At 44.0% G+C, this 17,697-nt stretch overlaps 1 protein-coding gene across 1 annotated transcript in view; it reads right to left on the minus strand.

The window, feature by feature from the left end:
• Positions 1 to 17,697, minus strand: part of CSMD1 (CUB and Sushi multiple domains 1) — a 2,494,699-nt gene that overhangs the window by 332,770 nt on the left and 2,144,232 nt on the right. Inside the window, exon 47 of the mRNA XM_040430026.1 lies at positions 2,973 to 3,161. Within this exon, the coding sequence (XP_040285960.1) occupies positions 2,973 to 3,161 (189 nt within the window). The remainder of the gene's footprint in view (positions 1 to 2,972; positions 3,162 to 17,697) is intronic.

Here is a 17,697-nt window from a genome sequence, read left to right on the forward strand (position 1 = left end):
GTTCACGAATCACCGAACGAACGAACATATGGCGATGTCCACCGGCGCCATATTCTTTTACATTGTAAAGAACCTTGACCCATGACACATCCATCAGGTGGTACAGGACAGCAAATTTAGACGTTTCAGCACATGAACATACCCCCCTACCTTATAAATAAACCTGATCTGGCCACCATTTTACATTCAACTTTTTGCCAGAATGTTAGGGACACCAAACGCTAGCTAATGGGGGCCACAAAAGTCCTTTTAAGGACTAGTGTAGGTGTGCTATTGATAGGTGTGACTTACTGAGGGGTGTAATATACTTATAATATACTTTTTAACATAGACAGTATATTATAGTGCATTTGTATTGTGCAGCAGTTGTGTGCGGCTCTACTGCGATACTGCAGCTACACAGAGTGCCAAACGACATTCGAACAAATCAGTTCTACTGGTGTGATAAACCAGTTGCCCCCCAAAAAAAACTGATTGAAGCAGGGGTGTTATATACCAATGATATACTTTCTATATAGTGTAGTTGGGTAGTGCAGCATTTGTTTGCGGTTTTGCTGCGTTACCTCAGCTACAGATAGTGACAAACAACATTGGAACAAATAATTTCTACTGGTGTGATATACAGTCAGGTCCATAAATATTGGGACATTGACACAATTCTAACATTTTTGGCTCTATACACCACAACAATGGATTTGAAATGAAACGAACAACATGTGCTTTAACTGCAGACTGTCCGCTTTAATTTGAGGGTATTTACATCCAAATCAGGTGAACGGTGTAGGAATTACAACAGTTTGCATATGTGCCTCCCACTTGTTAAGGGACCAAAAGAAATGGGACAGAATAATAATCATAAATCAAACTTTCACTTTTTAATACTTGGTTGCAAATCCTTTGCAGTCAATTACAGCTTGAAGTCTGGAACGCATAGACATCACCAGACGCTGGGTTTCATCCCTGGTGATGCTCTGCCAGGCCTGTACTGCAACTGTCTTCAGTTTCTGCTTGTTCTTGGGGCATTTTCCCCTCAGTTTTGTCTTCAGCAAGTGAAATGCATGCTCAATCGCATTCAGGTCAGGTGATTGACTTGTCCATTGCATAATATTCCACTTCTTTCCCTTAAAAAACTCTCTGGTTGCTTTTGCAGTATGCTTTGGGTCATTGTCCATCTGCACTGTGAAGCGCCATCCAATGAGTTTTGAAGCATTTGGCTGAATATGAGCAGATAATATTGCCCGAAACACTTCAGAATTCATCCAGTGCTTTTGACAGCAGTCACATCATCAATAAATACAAGAGAACCAGTTCCATTGGCAGCCATACATGCCCACACCATGACACTACCACCACCATGCTTCACTGATGAGGTGGTATGCTTAGGATCATGAGCAGTTCCTTTCCTTCTCCATACTCTTCTCTTCCCATCACTCTGGTACAAGTTGATCTTGGTGTCATCTGTCCATAGGATGTTGTTCCAGAACTGTGAAGGCTTTTTTAGATGTCGTTTGGCAAACTCTAATCTGGCCTTCCTGTTTTTGAGGCTCACCAATGGTTTACATCTTGTGGTGAACCCTCTGTATTCACTTTGGTGAAGTCTTCTCTTGATTGTTGACTTTGACACACATACACCTACCTCCTGGAGAGTGTTCTTGATCTGGCCAACTGTTGTGAAGGGTGTTTTCTTCACCAGGAAAATAATTCTTCGGTCATCCACCAAAGTTGTTTTCCGTGGTCTTCCGGGTCTTTTGGTGTTGCTGAGCTTATGGTGCGTTCCTTCTTTTTAAGAATGTTTCAAACAGTTGTTATGGCCAGGCCTAATATTTTTTGCTATCTCTCTGATGGGTTTGTTTTGTTTTTTTCAGTCTAATGATGGCTTGCTTCACTGATAGTGACAGCTCTTTGGATCTCATCATGAGAGTTGACAGCAACAGATTCCAAATGCAAATAGCACACTTGAAATTAACTCTGGACCTTTTATCTGCTTATTGTAATTGGGATAATAAGGGAATAACACACACCTGGCCATGGAACAACTGAGAAGCCAATTGTCCCATTACTTTTGGTCCCTTAACAAGTGGGAGGCACATATGCAAACTGTTGTAATTCCTACACCGTTCTCCTGATTTGGATGTAAATACCCTCAAATTAAAGCTGACAGTCTGCAGTTAAAGCACATCTTGTTCGTTTCATTTCAAATCCATTGTGGTGGTGTATAGAGCCAAAAATGTTAGAATTGTGTTGATGTCCCAATATTTATGGACCTGACTGTACAAGTACAAGTTGCCCCCCCAAAGAAAAGTGATTGAAGCAGGGGTGTTATATACCAATTATATACTTTCTATATAGTGCATTTGGGTAGTGCATCATTGGTTTGCGGTTTTGCTGCATTACCTCAGCTACAGATAGGGACAAACGACACTGGAACAAATAATTTCAACTGATGTGAAATACCAGTTCCCTCCCAAAAAAGTGATTGAAGCAGGGGTGTTATATACCAATTATATCCTTTCTCTATAGTGTATTTGGGTAGTGCAGCATTAGTTTGCGGTTTTGCTGCGTTACCTCAGCTAAAATGTCCTCTGATTAAGATACATATTTTTTGTTGGAATTTTTGTCATTGTTCCCTCTCTAGTATGTCACTGTCCATGTTGTGGGACTATTTGTACACTTCTACTAAGTATTTGGTGGCTGCAAATATGACCTGAAGGTTTTTTAAGTTCGCCTGTAATTAAAGTGAATGCGGCCCGCTGCAAATTTGTAGTTCGCGAACATTTGATTGCGTTCGCGTGATCGCGTTCGCGAACCATCCCGGACGATATTCATCCTTCACTAATTTCTAGTAATACAATTTTTTTTCATTTTTTTTAATTTCAAAACCCCATCTTTTATACATATATATAATATGTAAAACCTACCTGATGAATTACATTAATAGTTTTGCATTGTATGTACATTGTTTTTCTTCTTACCATCAAATATCTTGAGTTCATCAAACTGTTTTTCACTTTGAAATGTATCAACAAATATTGATATATTGTAGCCTGGTTCAACCTTAATGGTCCATGAACAAGTCTGAGAATTAGGATAGTTCCCTGGATAACCAGGACTAAGGATCACTCCAGAAGAATCCAGGCGATTCTCATTTGCAGGACATTGTGCTATAATAGATTGAAAATGTAAAGAATAAAATCCATTGCAATGGATGGACCAACCAGTTTATGTGAACAAACAAAAAGAATATCCTATAGTTATTCCCATATCAAAGATATAACATTTATGCTATGGTATATTTCTAACACACACATGCACAATATGAGTCCAGAGGATGCATTTTGTGTTGTCTGTTTGCATCCCCTGCAGATTTTGGGTGGTGTCTGGTCTATAGGTCTCCTGGCCTGATGCATGGGACATGTGTGCGCTCACTCTTGACCTCTTAAAGATCCATCAAGTATGTCCAAATGCTTCCCCAGCCAAAGGATGGTCATCCCTATGTATTTAAGGCGCCTTTTCCAGTCCTTAGTTGCTAACAAAAGTGTGATTCTCTGACATATTGTAACGGTCGCGTACACACACACACAGGGGAGAAGGGAAGTGACCACTGCGCTCCACCCTTACCCCTGGCCCTGCCTACTTGCCTCGCGAGTCCTAATGACAGGGGACAACTGGACGGAAATCCCTAACTTGGAATAAGTGCAGGGATGACAGACAGACAAACAACAGGATGTGAACGGACCGAGTCAATCCCAGGAAAGCTACAAAGTACAAAGGATTAAGCAAAGAATGGTCAGGAGAAGCTGGGGTCAAATACCAGGAGAGCAGAGAAGTACAAGAGGAGTCCTAAGAGAGTAGTCAGGTGGGAGCCGAGGTCACAATACCAGGACGGATGCGCAGTACAGGAGGATCAGGCAAAAGGATGGTCAAGGAACAGGATCAGGTAAGTATTCAGCAGTCCAACAAATAGCCAGGAACCTAGAAATTAACAGGCAACCTGTAGCCAGCAGGCTGCCTGTATTTATAGTGGGGAGTGAGGGTCATGTGACGTGGCCAGCGTCACATGACCGACAGACCAACCAGTCGAGCACCGAGTGATCAGCTCGGCGCTCAAGGCAGACTTAGGAGCAGGGAGCCACCCAGCTAGTAAAGCCGCCCTGGGAATGAGGTCAAACACAGATCCTCATTCCCAAAGCTAAGCAACAGGTCTGCGGGCGATGGGGGACCGAGTGCACCTTCGGAACCCCGTGACACATATACAGTACTCTTGCCTATCGCCCGTATGCCCTCACCTTAGCCTGTTTCTCATATTGCCCATTGCTGCCTGCCCTAACCTTGGACTTGTTTCCTGGATTCGTTTGTATGCAGCCTGCCCCAAACTTAGCCTGTTACCGGACTACAAATACTGCATGATCCCTTGGTGCCCTGCAGTGAAGACCAGATTCCTGTATTGGATTGAAAGACAGAAAACTAGGGGACCGCCAGGATAATACCCTTAGAGTTAACCCAAAGTAAAACTGGTTAGTTAAACCCTAATGTAGGAACAATATCTCTCTCTCAAAATGCTACCCAAACAAATCTTAAGATGTATAAAAATTGTAGGTTGAATTTTGATTCTAACAAATCGATTAGATCATCTCTAACCAGCTAATTAGCTATATGCTCCTTATTTTCCTCTTACTTTCTAAAACTCAACATGGAGAAAAAGGAATTATCTTTCCCTATTCCAATTCCCCAACCAGTGCAATTAATCACAGCTCATGGCTCAACGCTTTCCCCAGTCTCACAAATTCACTGCCTCTAAATAACCTTGGACTCTGCCCTGTTTTTCAACCTCAACATTTAAGCCTATAACATTTCTTGCAATCTCCAATTGCCTTCTCTAAATTTTTCAAATCCACTTTGGGTAAGGCCACACAGAGTTTTGGGTGAGGTTTTGAAACAGATCTGCCTGCAATTTTTTTTTTTTGCCAAAGCCAGAAGTGCATTCAAAAGAAATGAGAAAATTAAAGGAAGCACTTAAACTTCTCCATCCTGGTGGATCCACTTCTGGCTTTGGCTTAAAATGCTGCAGGCAGATCTGCTTCAAAACCTCACCTAAAAACTGTACACTTTCCTCAACCATCAGTCAAAATGTCAATGCTAATACATATTCTATACAGTGAGGAACAGAAGTATTTCAAACACCCTGCGATTTTGCAAGTTCTCCCACTTAGAAATCATGGAGGGGTCTGAAATTCATGTTGTAGGTGCATTCACACTCTGAGAGACAGAATTTAAAAAATATCAGGAAATCACATTGTATGATTTTTAAAGAATTTTTTTGTCTTGCACTGCTGAACATAAGTATTTAAACACCTGAGAAACAGCAAGAATTCTGGCTCTCAAAGACCTGTTACTGTGCCTTTAAAAAGTCCAACTCTATTTTACTCATTAATCGAACTTAGTAGCACCTGTCTGAGCTCTTTAAAGACCCCTGTCCACCCCACAGTCAGTCAGACGCCAACTGCTACCATGGGCAAGACCAAAGAGCTGTCAAAAGACACCAGAGACAAAATTGTGAACCTCCACAAGACTGGAAAGGGCTATGGGGCAATTGCCAAGCAGCTTGGTGAAAATAGATCAACTGTTGGAGCAATTGTTAGAAAATGGAAGAGGCTAAAAATGACTTTCAGTCTCCCTCGGACTGGGGCTCCATGCAAGATATTACCTCATGGGGTATCACTGATGATAAGAAAGTTGAGGAATCAGCCCAGAACTACAAGGGAGGAGCTGGTCAATGACATGAAGAGAGCTGGGACCACAGTTTCAAAGGTCACTGTCCGTAGAAGAGTACGCCGTCATGGTTTCAAATCATGCATTGCGCGGAAGGTTCCCCTGCTCAAGTCATCACATGTCCAGGCCCGTATGAAGTTTGCCAATGACCATCTGGATGATCCAGAGGAGGCATGGGAGAAATTCATGTGGTCAGATGAGACCAAAGTAGAACTTTTTGATCTAAACTGTACTCGTTGTGTTTGGAGGAAAAAGAAGGATGAGTTGCATCCCAAGAACACCATCCCTACTGTGAAGCATGGGGGTGGTAACATAATGCTTTGGGGGTGCTTTTCTGCGAAGGGGACAGGGCGACTGCACTGTATTAAGGAGAGGATGAATGGGGCCATTAATTGTGAGATTTTGAGCAACAACCTCCTTCCCTCAGTCAGAGCATTAAAGATGGGTCGTGGCTGGGTCTTCCAACATGACAATGACCCAAAACACACAGCCAGGATAACCAAGGAGTGGCTCTGTAAGAAGCATATCAAGGTTCGGGAGTGGCCTAGCCAGTCTCCAGACCTAAATCCAATAGAACATTTTTGGAGGGAGCTGAAACTCTGTGTTGCTTAGTGACAGCCCCGAAACCTGACAGATCTAGAGGAGATTTGTGTGGAGGAATGGGCAAAAATCCCTTTTGCAGTGTGTGCAAACCTGGTTAAGAACTACAGGAAACGTTTGAACTCTGTAATTGCAAACAACGGCTTCTGTACCAAATATTAACACTGATTTTCTCAGGTGTTCAAATACTTATGTTCAGCAGCGCAAGACAAATAAATTCTTTAAAAATCATACAATGTGATTTCCAGATTTATTTATTTTGATTCTGTCTCTCAGAGTGGGAATGCACCTATAATGTAAATTTCAGACCCCTCCATAATTTATAAGAGGGAGAAATTGCAAAATTGCAGGGTGTTCAAATACTTCTGTTCCTCACTGTAAATACTTTCATCATGTCTTGCCTTAATTAAAGTAGTGTCCATTTCTGTGATTTCCCATATAACACTTTTGTGCACCCCAAATCTATCATCAAGTCGGCTGCTTGTTTAATTAGTTCTCCCCTCTTTACTTGTTCTTTTACTCAAATCCAGATTAAAATGTTAACAATGGCATACAAGACCATCTATAACTCTGGAACTCACTACTCCAGTATATCAGACTTTCACCTACCTCAACCTTCAAAGGAAACCAGAAAACTCCCCCCTTTAGAAAAGACTAAAACGTACAATAACCTGACTGACACTTCACAGTCATTTAATTCACATTTAATGCATTGTACTTATTTTACTTGTAATAATATCCTCTTTGACTTATGGCAATACAATAAAAAGACATTGGATGTGATATACACTACTTTTGCTTCCTATGTAAAGTATATACCTTATATACAGTATTTATCTATAGAAGAGGTAATGTATTTGGTTTGGACAAATGAAACACGGATTTGTAATGCAACTATTTATGCCATTCCTTTTTATGACCAAATTATATTTCAAAGTAAAAGGTAGCAAAAAGGGACATGATATTCAGAATAACAGAATCTAGGAATGTTTCCAAATTTCACAATAGATGCTTTCTGATGGGCAGTATAATTATAGACCTTTTCACCAAGCTGCAGACAATAAACTTTACCACTTCCTTTAACTGAATGAACAATGAGAAAAACATAATTATTGTTTCTTTCAGGAAGTTGCTAAAAATAAAATAGAAGCTATTTTGTATGCAGACAGTGCAGAATCATGTACAGACTACATATTCAGCATTAAATGCATCATGTGTACTGAGATCACAGCCAGGTTGTTACCCTTAAATACATTAAGGATGTTCAATTTTTTAAACTATAAAGCAGGTTGTGAAAACCACAAATTAGATTGTTTTGGCAAATGTCAAATAGTAGAAATAGCTTTGTCTTACAACTGGGTGTAAACTCTATCAGGGGCAGAATTTTAGGAAAATTGAAATTGCAAATGGCATAATAGAGCAAGAATTTTCACAGCAACAATCATTAAGATTTAATGGCACAATTCTACTGACTTTCTTCTGTTTGAAACTGGGCACAACCTATATTGCTTTATTTGGGAAGTAGCAGAGTTTTTTTTTATTGAATGTTCTTTATAATAACCTGTATTCATGCTTAACTTTTGCATCCAAAAACTCAATAATATACTTCTCTTCAGTCCTTTGGCAAACAAAATGCTGTATTCAAATTTTGACTTATCACTCCAGGGCACCTGTAGTAATGTTTTTTGCATAGTTTGCTATATGGGAGTCTAACTGGTTTCTGACAGTTTTGAGATGATTGCACTGCTTGGCATCTTCCAATTTCGAAGGAAAGTAAGCATGATGTTTCTTTTATTTGCTCCGTTAAGTTTCCTTGGCCAACCACTCTGTCTATGGTCCTCAATTTGGTCAGGATTAAGTGGTGAGAAATACCTATCCATCACGCAATACTAGCAGGACAGCAACCCCAAACAACAGCCAATTTGATTAAGAACTATCTTCAGCATAAATAAAAACTAGGAGTTCTGGAGGTGATGAAATAGCTCCCACAGAACTCTGATCTCAACATTATAAAGTCTGTTTGGGATTACATAAAAAGTAGAGTTGAGCGAACACCTGGATGTTCGGGTTCGAGAAGTTCGGCCGAACTTCCCGGAAATGTTCGGGTTCGGGTTCCGAACCCGACCCGAACTTCGTCCCGAACCCCATTGAAGTCAATGGGGACCCAAACTTTTTGGCACTATAAAGACTGTAAAACAGCCCAGGAAAGGGCTAGAGGGCTGCAAAAGGCAGCAAAATGTAGTTAAATCCCCTGCAAACAAATGTGGATAGGGAAATGAATAAAAATAAAAATAAAATAAATAAAAATTAACCAATATCGATTGGAGAGAGGTCCCATAGCAGAGAATCAGACTTCATGTCAGCAGAGAATCAGTCTTCATGTCATAGCAGAGAATCAGGCTTTACGTCACCAAAAACTGGAACAGTCCATTGTCATATATTTAGGCCCCGGCACCCAGACAGAGGAGAGAGGTCCCATAACAGAGATTCAGGCTTCATGTCAGCAGAGAATCATCAGTCTTCATGTCATAGCAGAGAATCAGGCTTCACGTCACCCACCACTGGAACAGTTCATTGTTATATATTTAGGCCCCGGCACCCAGACAGAGGAGAGAGGTCCCATAGCAGAGAATCTGGCTTCATGTCAGCAGAGAATCAGTCTTCATGTCATAGCAGAGAATCAGGCTTCATGTTACCCACCACTGGAACAGGCTACTGTCAGATATTTTTAGGCCCCGGCACCCAGACAGAGGAGAGAGGTCCCATAACAGAGATTCAGGCTTCACGTCAGCTGAGAATCAGTCTTCATGTCATAGCAGAGAATCAGGCTTCATGTCACCCACCACTGGAACAGGCCACTGTCAGATATTTTTAGGCCCCGGCACCCAGACAGAGGAGAGAGGTCCCATAACAGAGATTCAGGCTTCATGTCAGCAGAGAATCAGTCTTCATGTCATAGCAGAGAATCAGGCTTCACGTCACCCACCACTGGAACAGTCCATTGTCACATATTTAGGCCCAGGCACCCAGGCAGAGGAGAGAGGTCCCATAGCAGAGAATCTGGCTTCATGTCAGCAGAGAATCAGTCTTCATGTCATAGCAGAGAATCAGGCTTCATGTCACCCACCACTGGAACAGGCCACTGTCAGATATTTTTAGGCCCCGGCACCCAGACAGAGGAGAGGTTTATTCAACTTTGGGTTGCCCCGCAATATAATGGTAAAATGAAAATAAAATTGGATTGAATGAGGAAGTGCCCTGGAGTACAATAATATATGGTTAAGCGGAGGTAGTTAATGTCTAATCTGCACAAGGGATGGACAGGTCCTGTGGGATCCATGCCTGGTTCATTTTTATGAACGTCAGCTTGTCCACATTGGCTGTAGACAGGCGGCTGCGTTTGTCTTTAATGACGCCCCCTGCCGTGCTGAATACACGTTCAGACAAAATGCTGGCCGCCGGGCAGGCCAGCACCTCCAAGGCATAAAAGGCTTGCTCTGGCCACGTGGACAATTTGGAGACCCAGAAGTTGAATGGGGCCGAACCATCAGTCACTATGTGGAGGGGTGTGCACAGGTACTGTTCCACCATGTTAGTGAAATGTTGCCTCCTGCTAACACGTTTCGTATCAGGTGGTGGTGCAGTTAGCTGTGGCGTGGTGACAAAACTTTTCCACATCTCTGCCATGCTAACCCTGCCCTCAGAGCAGCTGGCCGTGACACAGCTGCGTTGGCGACCTCTTGCTCCTCCTCTGCCTTCGCCTTGGGCTTCCACTTGTTCCCCTGTGACATTTGGGAATGCTCTCAGTAGCGCGTCTACCAACGTGCGCTTGTACTCGCGCATCTTACTATCACGCTCCAGTGCATGAAGTAAGGTGGGCACATTGTCTTTGTACCGTGGATCCAGCAGGGTGGCAACCCAGTAGTCCGCACACGTTAAAATGTGGGCAACTCTGCTGTCTTTTCGCAGGCACTGCAGCATGTAGTCACTCATGTGTGCAAGGCTGCCAAGAGGTAAGGACAAGCTGTCCTCTGTGGGAGGCGTATTGTCATCGTCCTGCGTTTCCCCCCAGCCACGCACCAGTGATGGGCCCGAGCTGCGTTGGGTGCCACCCCGCTGTGAACATGCTTCATCCTCATCCTCCTCCACCTCCTCCTCATCCTCGTCCTCCTCGTCCTCCAGTAGTGGGCCCTGTCTGGCCACATTTGTACCTGGCCTCTGCTGTTGCAAAAAAACTCCCTCTGAGTCACTTCGAAGAGACTGGCCTGAAAGTGCTAAAAATTACCCCTCTTCCTCCTCCTCCTCCTGGGCCAACTCCTCTTCCATCATCGCCCTAAGTGTTTTCTAAAAGAGACATAGAAGTGGTATTGTAACACTGATAACGGCGTCATCGCCACTGGCCATGTTGGTGGAGTACTCAAAACAGCGCAACAGGGCACACAGGTCTCGCATGGAGGCCCAGTCATTGGTGGTGAAGCGGTGCTGTTCCGCAGTGCGACTGACCCGTGCGTGCTGCAGCTGAAACTCCACTATGGCCTGCTGCTGCTCGCACAGTCTGTCCAGTATGTGCAAGGTGGAGTTCCACCTGGTGGGCACGTCGCATATGAGGCGGTGAGCGGGAAGGCCGAAGTTATGCTGTAGCGCAGACAGGCGAGCAGCGGCAGGATGTGAACAGACGGCCCACACTTTATGCAGCAGCTCTGAAATGTCAGGGTAGTTGTGAATGAACTTCTGCACCACCAAATTCAGCACATGTGCCAGGCAAGGGATGTGCGTCAAACCGGCTAGTACCAGAGCTGCAATGAGATTTCGCCCATTATCGCACACCACCAGGCCGGGCTTGAGGCTCACCGGCAGCAACCACTCATCGGTCTGTTGTTCTATACCCCCCCACAACTTCTGTGCGGTGTGGGGCCTGTCCCCCAAACATATGAGTTTCAGAATGACCTGCTGATGTTTACCCCGGGCTGTGCTGAAGTTGGTGGTGAAGGTGTGTGGCTGACTGGATGAGCAGGTGGAAGAAGAGGAGGAGGAAGCTGAGTAGGAGGAGGAGGAGACAGGAGGCAAAGAATGTTGCCCTGCGATCCTTGGCGGCGGAAGGACGTGCGCCAAACAGCTCTCCACCTGGGGCCCAGCCGCCACTACATTTACCCAGTGTGCAGTTAGGGAGATATAGCGTCCCTGGCCGCGCTTACTGGTCCACGTATCTGTGGTTAGGTGGACCTTGCCACAGATGGCGTTGCGCAGTGCACACTTGATTTTATCGGATACTTGGTTGTGCAGGGAAGGCACGGCTCTTTTGGAGAAGTAGTGCCGGCTGGGAACAACATACTGTGGGACAGCAAGCAACATGAGCTGTTTGAAGCTGTGTGTGTCCACCAGCCTAAATGACAGCATTTCATAGGCCAGTTGTTTAGAAATGCTGGCATTCAGGGCCAGGGATCGAGGGTGGCTAGGTGGGAATTTAAGCTTTCTCTCAAATGTTTGTGAGATGGAGAGCTGAACGCTGCCGTGTGACATGGTTGAGATGCTTGGTGACGCAGTAGTGGTGTTGGTGGTACATCCCATGTTTGCTGGGCGGCAGGTGCCAACGTTCCTCCAGAGGCAGAGGAAGAGGCCGAGGCGGCGGCAGCAGCAGAAGAGGCCGAGGCGGCAGCAGCAGAAGAGGTAGCAGGAGGAGCCTGAGTGACTTCCTTGTTTTTAAGGTGTTTACTCCACTGCAGTTCATGCTTTGCATGCAGGTGCCTGGTCATGCAGGTTGTGCTAAGGTTCAGAACGTTAATGCCTCGCTTCAGGCTCTGATGGCACAGCGTGCAAACCACTCGGGTCTTGTCGTCAGCACATTGTTTGAAAAAGTGCCATGCCAGGGAACTCCTTGAAGCTGCCTTTGGGGTGCTCGGTCCCAGATGGCGGCGGTCAGTAGCAGGCGGAGTCTCTTGGCGGCGGGTGTTCTGCTTTTGCCCACTGCTCCCTCTTTGTCTTTTGCTACGTTGTTGGCTCGGTCTCACTACTGCCTCTTTCTCCGAACTGTGAAAGTCAGTGGCACGACCTTCATTCCATGTGGGGTCTAGGACCTCATCGTCCCCTGAATCGTCTTCCACCCAGTCTTGATCCCTGACCTCCTGTTCAGTCTGCACACTGCAGAAAGACGCAGCAGTTGGCACCTGTGTTTCGTCATCTCAGAGACGTGCTGAGGTGGTATTCCCATGTCCTCATCATCAGAAAACATAAGTGGTTGTGCGTTAGTGCATTCTATCTCTTCCACCCCTGGGGAAGGGCTAGGTGGATGCCTTTGGGAAACCCTGCCAGCAGAGTCTTCAAACAGCATAAGAGATTGCTGCATAACTTGAGGCTCAGACAGTTTCCCTGATATGCATGGGGGTGATGTGACAGACTGATGGGCTTGGTTTTCATGTGCCAAATGTGCGCTTTCTGCAGAAGACTGGGTGGGAGATAATGTGAACGTGCTGGATCCACTGTCGGCCACCCAATTGACTAATTCCTGTACCTGCTCAGGCCTTACCATCCTTAGAACGGCATTGGGCCCAACCAAATATGGCTGTAAATTCTGGCGGATACTGGGACCTGAGGTAGTTGGTTCACTAGGACATGTGGCTGTGGCAGAACGGCCACGTCCTCTCCCAGCACCAGAGGGTCCACTAACACCACCACGACCATGTCCGCGTCCGCGTCCCTTACTAGATGTTTTCCTCATTGTTACCGTTCACCGCAATAAGAAAAATATTATTCGGGCCAATGTATTGAATTCAAATTCAGGCCTTTTTTTTGCAGACACTATCTGGCTATCTATTTACGTACCGTATTACACTAATACAGGCACACCAGTAATGACAGATTTAGCTGAATATAAATTTGAGGCCTATTATTTAGGCGCTGGGTGACAGGTATACGTTTACGGACAGAATTAGACTTGGATCTGCACAGTAACGTGTGTGTGAAGTTATTGAGAATTACCCTATCAGCACCTTGAATCTAATATACCCTTTTAGGGATAGATTTAAAGTAGGCCTGATACAGCAGAAACCACTAATTTAGAGAATTGCAAAATTGGGAATTGTATTTCAACCCAGAACAAAAACTGTGCTTTGACGGACACTAAATAACTTGACCAGCTATAGCAGTAATGACAGATTTGGATGAATATAAATGTGAGGCCTATTTTTTAGGCGCTGGGTGACAGGTATACATTTAATCACAGAATTAGACTTGGATCTGCACAGTAGCGTGTGTGTGAAGTTATTGGGAATTACCCTATCAGCACCTTGAATCTAATATACCCTTTAAGTGATAGACTTAAAGTAGGCCTGATACAGCAGAAACCACTAATTTAGAGAATTGCAAAATTGGGAATTGTATTTCAACCCAGAACAAAAACTGTGCTTTGACGGACACTAAATAACTTGACCAGCTAAAGCAGTAATGACAGATTTGGATGAATATAAATGTGAGGCCTATTTTTTAGGCGCTGGGTGACAGGTATACGTTTAATCACAGAATTAGACTTGGATCTGCACAGTAGCGTGTGTGTGAAGTTATTGAGAATTACCCTATCAGCACCTTAAATCTAATATACCCTTTTAGGGATAGATTTAAAGTAGGCCTGATACAGCAGAAACCACTAATTTAGAGAATTGCAAAATTGGGAATTGTATTTCAACCCAGAACAAAAACTGTGCTTTGACGGACACTAAATAACTTGACCAGCTAAAGCAGTAATGACAGATTTGGATGAATATAAATGTGAGGCCTATTTTTTAGGCGCTGGGTGACAGGTATACGTTTAATCACAGAATTAGACTTGGATCTGCACAGTAACGTGTGTGTGAAGTTATTGAGAATAACTTGGTGACTGGCTCAGCTTGCCCCTGATGTAGTATATGGCCAAAAAATAACCACACTATTGATGGTTAAATGCACTTGATGACAGCTTGACCCTGAAGTAGGATATAGCCAAAAAGTAACCACACTATTGATGGTTAAATGCACTTGGTGACAGGCTCAGCTTGCCCCTGATGTAGTATATGGCCAAAAAATAACTACACTATTGATGGTTAAATGCACTTGATGACAGCTTGACCCTGATGTAGGATATAGCAAAAAATAACCACACTATTGATGGTTAAATGTACTTGGTGGCAGCTTGTGCTGGCGCACCACAAGCCACAAAATGGCCACCGATCACCCCAGGAAAAAGTGACTGAAAAACGCTCTGGGCAGCCTAAAAACAGTGAGCAATTGAATAGCAGCAGTTCAATGATCCACAGCTGTAGATCGATCACTGAATGAAGTCTTTTGAAGGAGTTAATCACTGCCTAATCTCGCCCTAACGTCGCAGCTGCTACCTCTCCCTACACTTGTATCAGCAGAGTGACGTGCAGCGCTACGTGACCCACGCTTATATAGAGGCTGGGTCACATGCTGCACTGGCCAATCACAGCCATGCCAATAGTAGGCATGGCTGTGATGGCCTCTTGGGGCAAGTAGTATGATGCTTGTTGATTGGCTGCTTTGCAGCCTTTCAAAAAGCGCCAAGAAAGCGCCGAACACCGAACCCGGACTTTTACGAAAATGTTCGGGTTCGGGTCCGTGTCACGGACACCCCAAAATTCGGTACGAACCCGAACTATACAGTTCGGGTTCGCTCATCCCTAATAAAAAGACAAAAGGATCTCAGCAAGCCTAAATAAACAGAAGATCTGTGGTTAGTTCTTCAAGATGTTTGTAACAACCTTCCTGCTGATTCCTTCAGAAACTGTGTGCAAGTGTATAGTACCTACAAGAATTGATGCTGTTTTGAAGGCAAAGGGTGGTCACAAAAAATATATTCATTTAAATTAGATTTCTCTTTTGTTCATTCACTTTGTATTTTGATAAAAACTATTAACATTTGCATTTTTTAAAGCATTCTTACTTAAAAGCATTTTTACAGACCTACCTAAAACTTTTGCACACTACTTTGTGTGTGTGTGTGTATATATATATATATATATATTCATTAATGTGACTTTTAATAATAAATATTATTTTATAAATAATGTATACAGAGCTGTTTTTATGAGTAACTGGGTGCTTCTTTTGGGTCTTCCAGTATTTTGGTTCACAAGAATAGCAAAAAATGCAGCCAAATTCTTGCTTAAACCATCAAGGATGCAGCCTAGTTTCATACTTGTACTATTCACTGTAATACTCCTGTATAGAAGTGCATAGTTATCCTGATAGACTGTTAGAATGTTAATATAGCTATATTAGCAGTCTGGACATGGCAGACCTGGGGTCCTTCAGAAGACCTCTGGCTGCCATGCCGAGTACCTGCTACTTGGAGGACAGAAGAAGCTTAGTCCCTCTGTTTAACCATTCAGATGTTGCTGTCATTATTGACCACTGTATCTTATGGGTTGGACTGCCATGATTGAAGTTATTTCCAATCCTGGTAGTGAGAGTCTGTTGCCTCTATGTTACGCAGCTACCACCCACAAGTGAGCTTCTGAACCTGCACCATCTTTATGACATACTATTATAGCACTGAACAAGGACGACCCTGCTGCTTTGACAGAATAGTATGTCACGAAGCAGGAAGGAGTTAACTCATCCCTGGATCTCCATGCACCCAGGCCTATGTCAACAATTATTCTTTAGGCATATGTATGAGCAGTCTGCAATAGAATATATTTTGTTTTACTGAATGGGAACATATATATTGTTTTGATTTATTGTATAGAAAGATGGAGTTAAAAAAATGTATTGTGTGGTATATATTTTTTTTACAATAAGTAGAGTTGAGCAGACACCTGGATGTTCGGCTTCGACGAGTTCGGCCGAACTTCACAAAAAAGTTCGAGTTTGGGACCCGAACTTGACCCGAACTTGACCCCGAACCACATTGAAATCAATGGGGACCCGAACTTTGGAGCACTAAAATGGCTCTAAAAAAGTCATGGAAAGGGATAGAGGGCTGCAAATTGCAGCAAAATGTGGTTAAGAGCATGGCAAGTGCTCTGCAAAGAAATGTGGATAGGGAAATAACTTCAAATAACATAAAATACGTAAAAATTAACAAAAATCATGATCTAGGAGGAGGAGGTCCATTTGGAGTAGGAGGTTGAGGAGGCGGTGGATGTGGCGGTGTAGGTGGAAGTGGCGGTGGAGGAGGTAGCCAACAATGTTTTTTTTTTTTTTTTGGGTAGACCCAAAAACATTGGAAAAATAAAACAAAGAGAAAGTGCGCTGGAGTACAACAATGGCTGGGTGAGGCCGGTATACATGTCTATTCTGCACAAGGTATGAACAAGTCCTGTGGAATCCCTGCCTGGTTCATTTTATTGAACGTGAGTTTGTCCACATTGGCTGTGGACAGGCGGCTGCACTAATCTTTGATAACCCCCTCCTGCCGTGCTAAACAAATGTTCAGACAATACACTGGCTGCAGGGCAGGCCAGCACCTCCAAGGCGTAAAGGGCAAGCTCAGGCCATGTGCCCAATTTGGAGACCCAGAAGTTGAAGGGGGCAGACCCATCAGTCAGTACGTGTAGGCGTGTGCACACATACTGCTCCATCATGTCGCACGTCCCCGTGATGTCCACGATCAAATTGGATATCTTCTCTATCAACTTTTGATGTTCTTTTCTGCGCCTACCATGGTAATCACGGGTAGCGGGGAATCAGGGTTCCAGGCCGGAGAGGGAGCCTGAGAAAGGGATACCGCATCCAAGGGAGGTCAATGGATGAAATTAAATGTGATCGAGCGGAAATGTGGGACAAATTATTGAAGCAGAAGCTTCCAAGTAAAGGAGAGGGAATGCAGCAATTACCCACTCCTGACTCGCGGAGGTAGTGACGATAAATAACAATACAGGAATCCCTGTTATTGGAATGATTAATTTAAAATTACAGGGAATGTCACTGGGGTATTTTGGATTTGGAAACGTTAGACAGGAGAGGCCCTGCTGCCGCTTTGTTGACTCTAGATAACTTCTGCCTGATCGCACGTCCCCGTGACGTCCACGATCCAATTGGATATCTACTCTATCAACTTTCAATGTTCTTTTCTGCGCCTACCATGGTGATCACGGGTAGCGGGGAATCAGGGTTCGACGCCGGAGAGGTAGCGTGAAAAAGGGATACCACATCCAAGGGAGGTCAATGGCTGAAATGTGATCGAGCGGGACAAGTTATTAAAGCAGAAGGATCGAATGAAAGGAGAGGGCGCGCGTCAATTAAGGATGAATTTTTGAAATTTAAGTCCCTGTCACCTATGCAGAGCAGGGGTTTTTCATCTGCAAAAATGGGTTAATGTCACCCACCAACGGA

The sequence above is a fragment of the Bufo bufo genome, chromosome 4 (genome assembly GCF_905171765.1).
Source record: "Bufo bufo chromosome 4, aBufBuf1.1, whole genome shotgun sequence".
Taxonomy (NCBI): domain Eukaryota; kingdom Metazoa; phylum Chordata; class Amphibia; order Anura; family Bufonidae; genus Bufo; species Bufo bufo.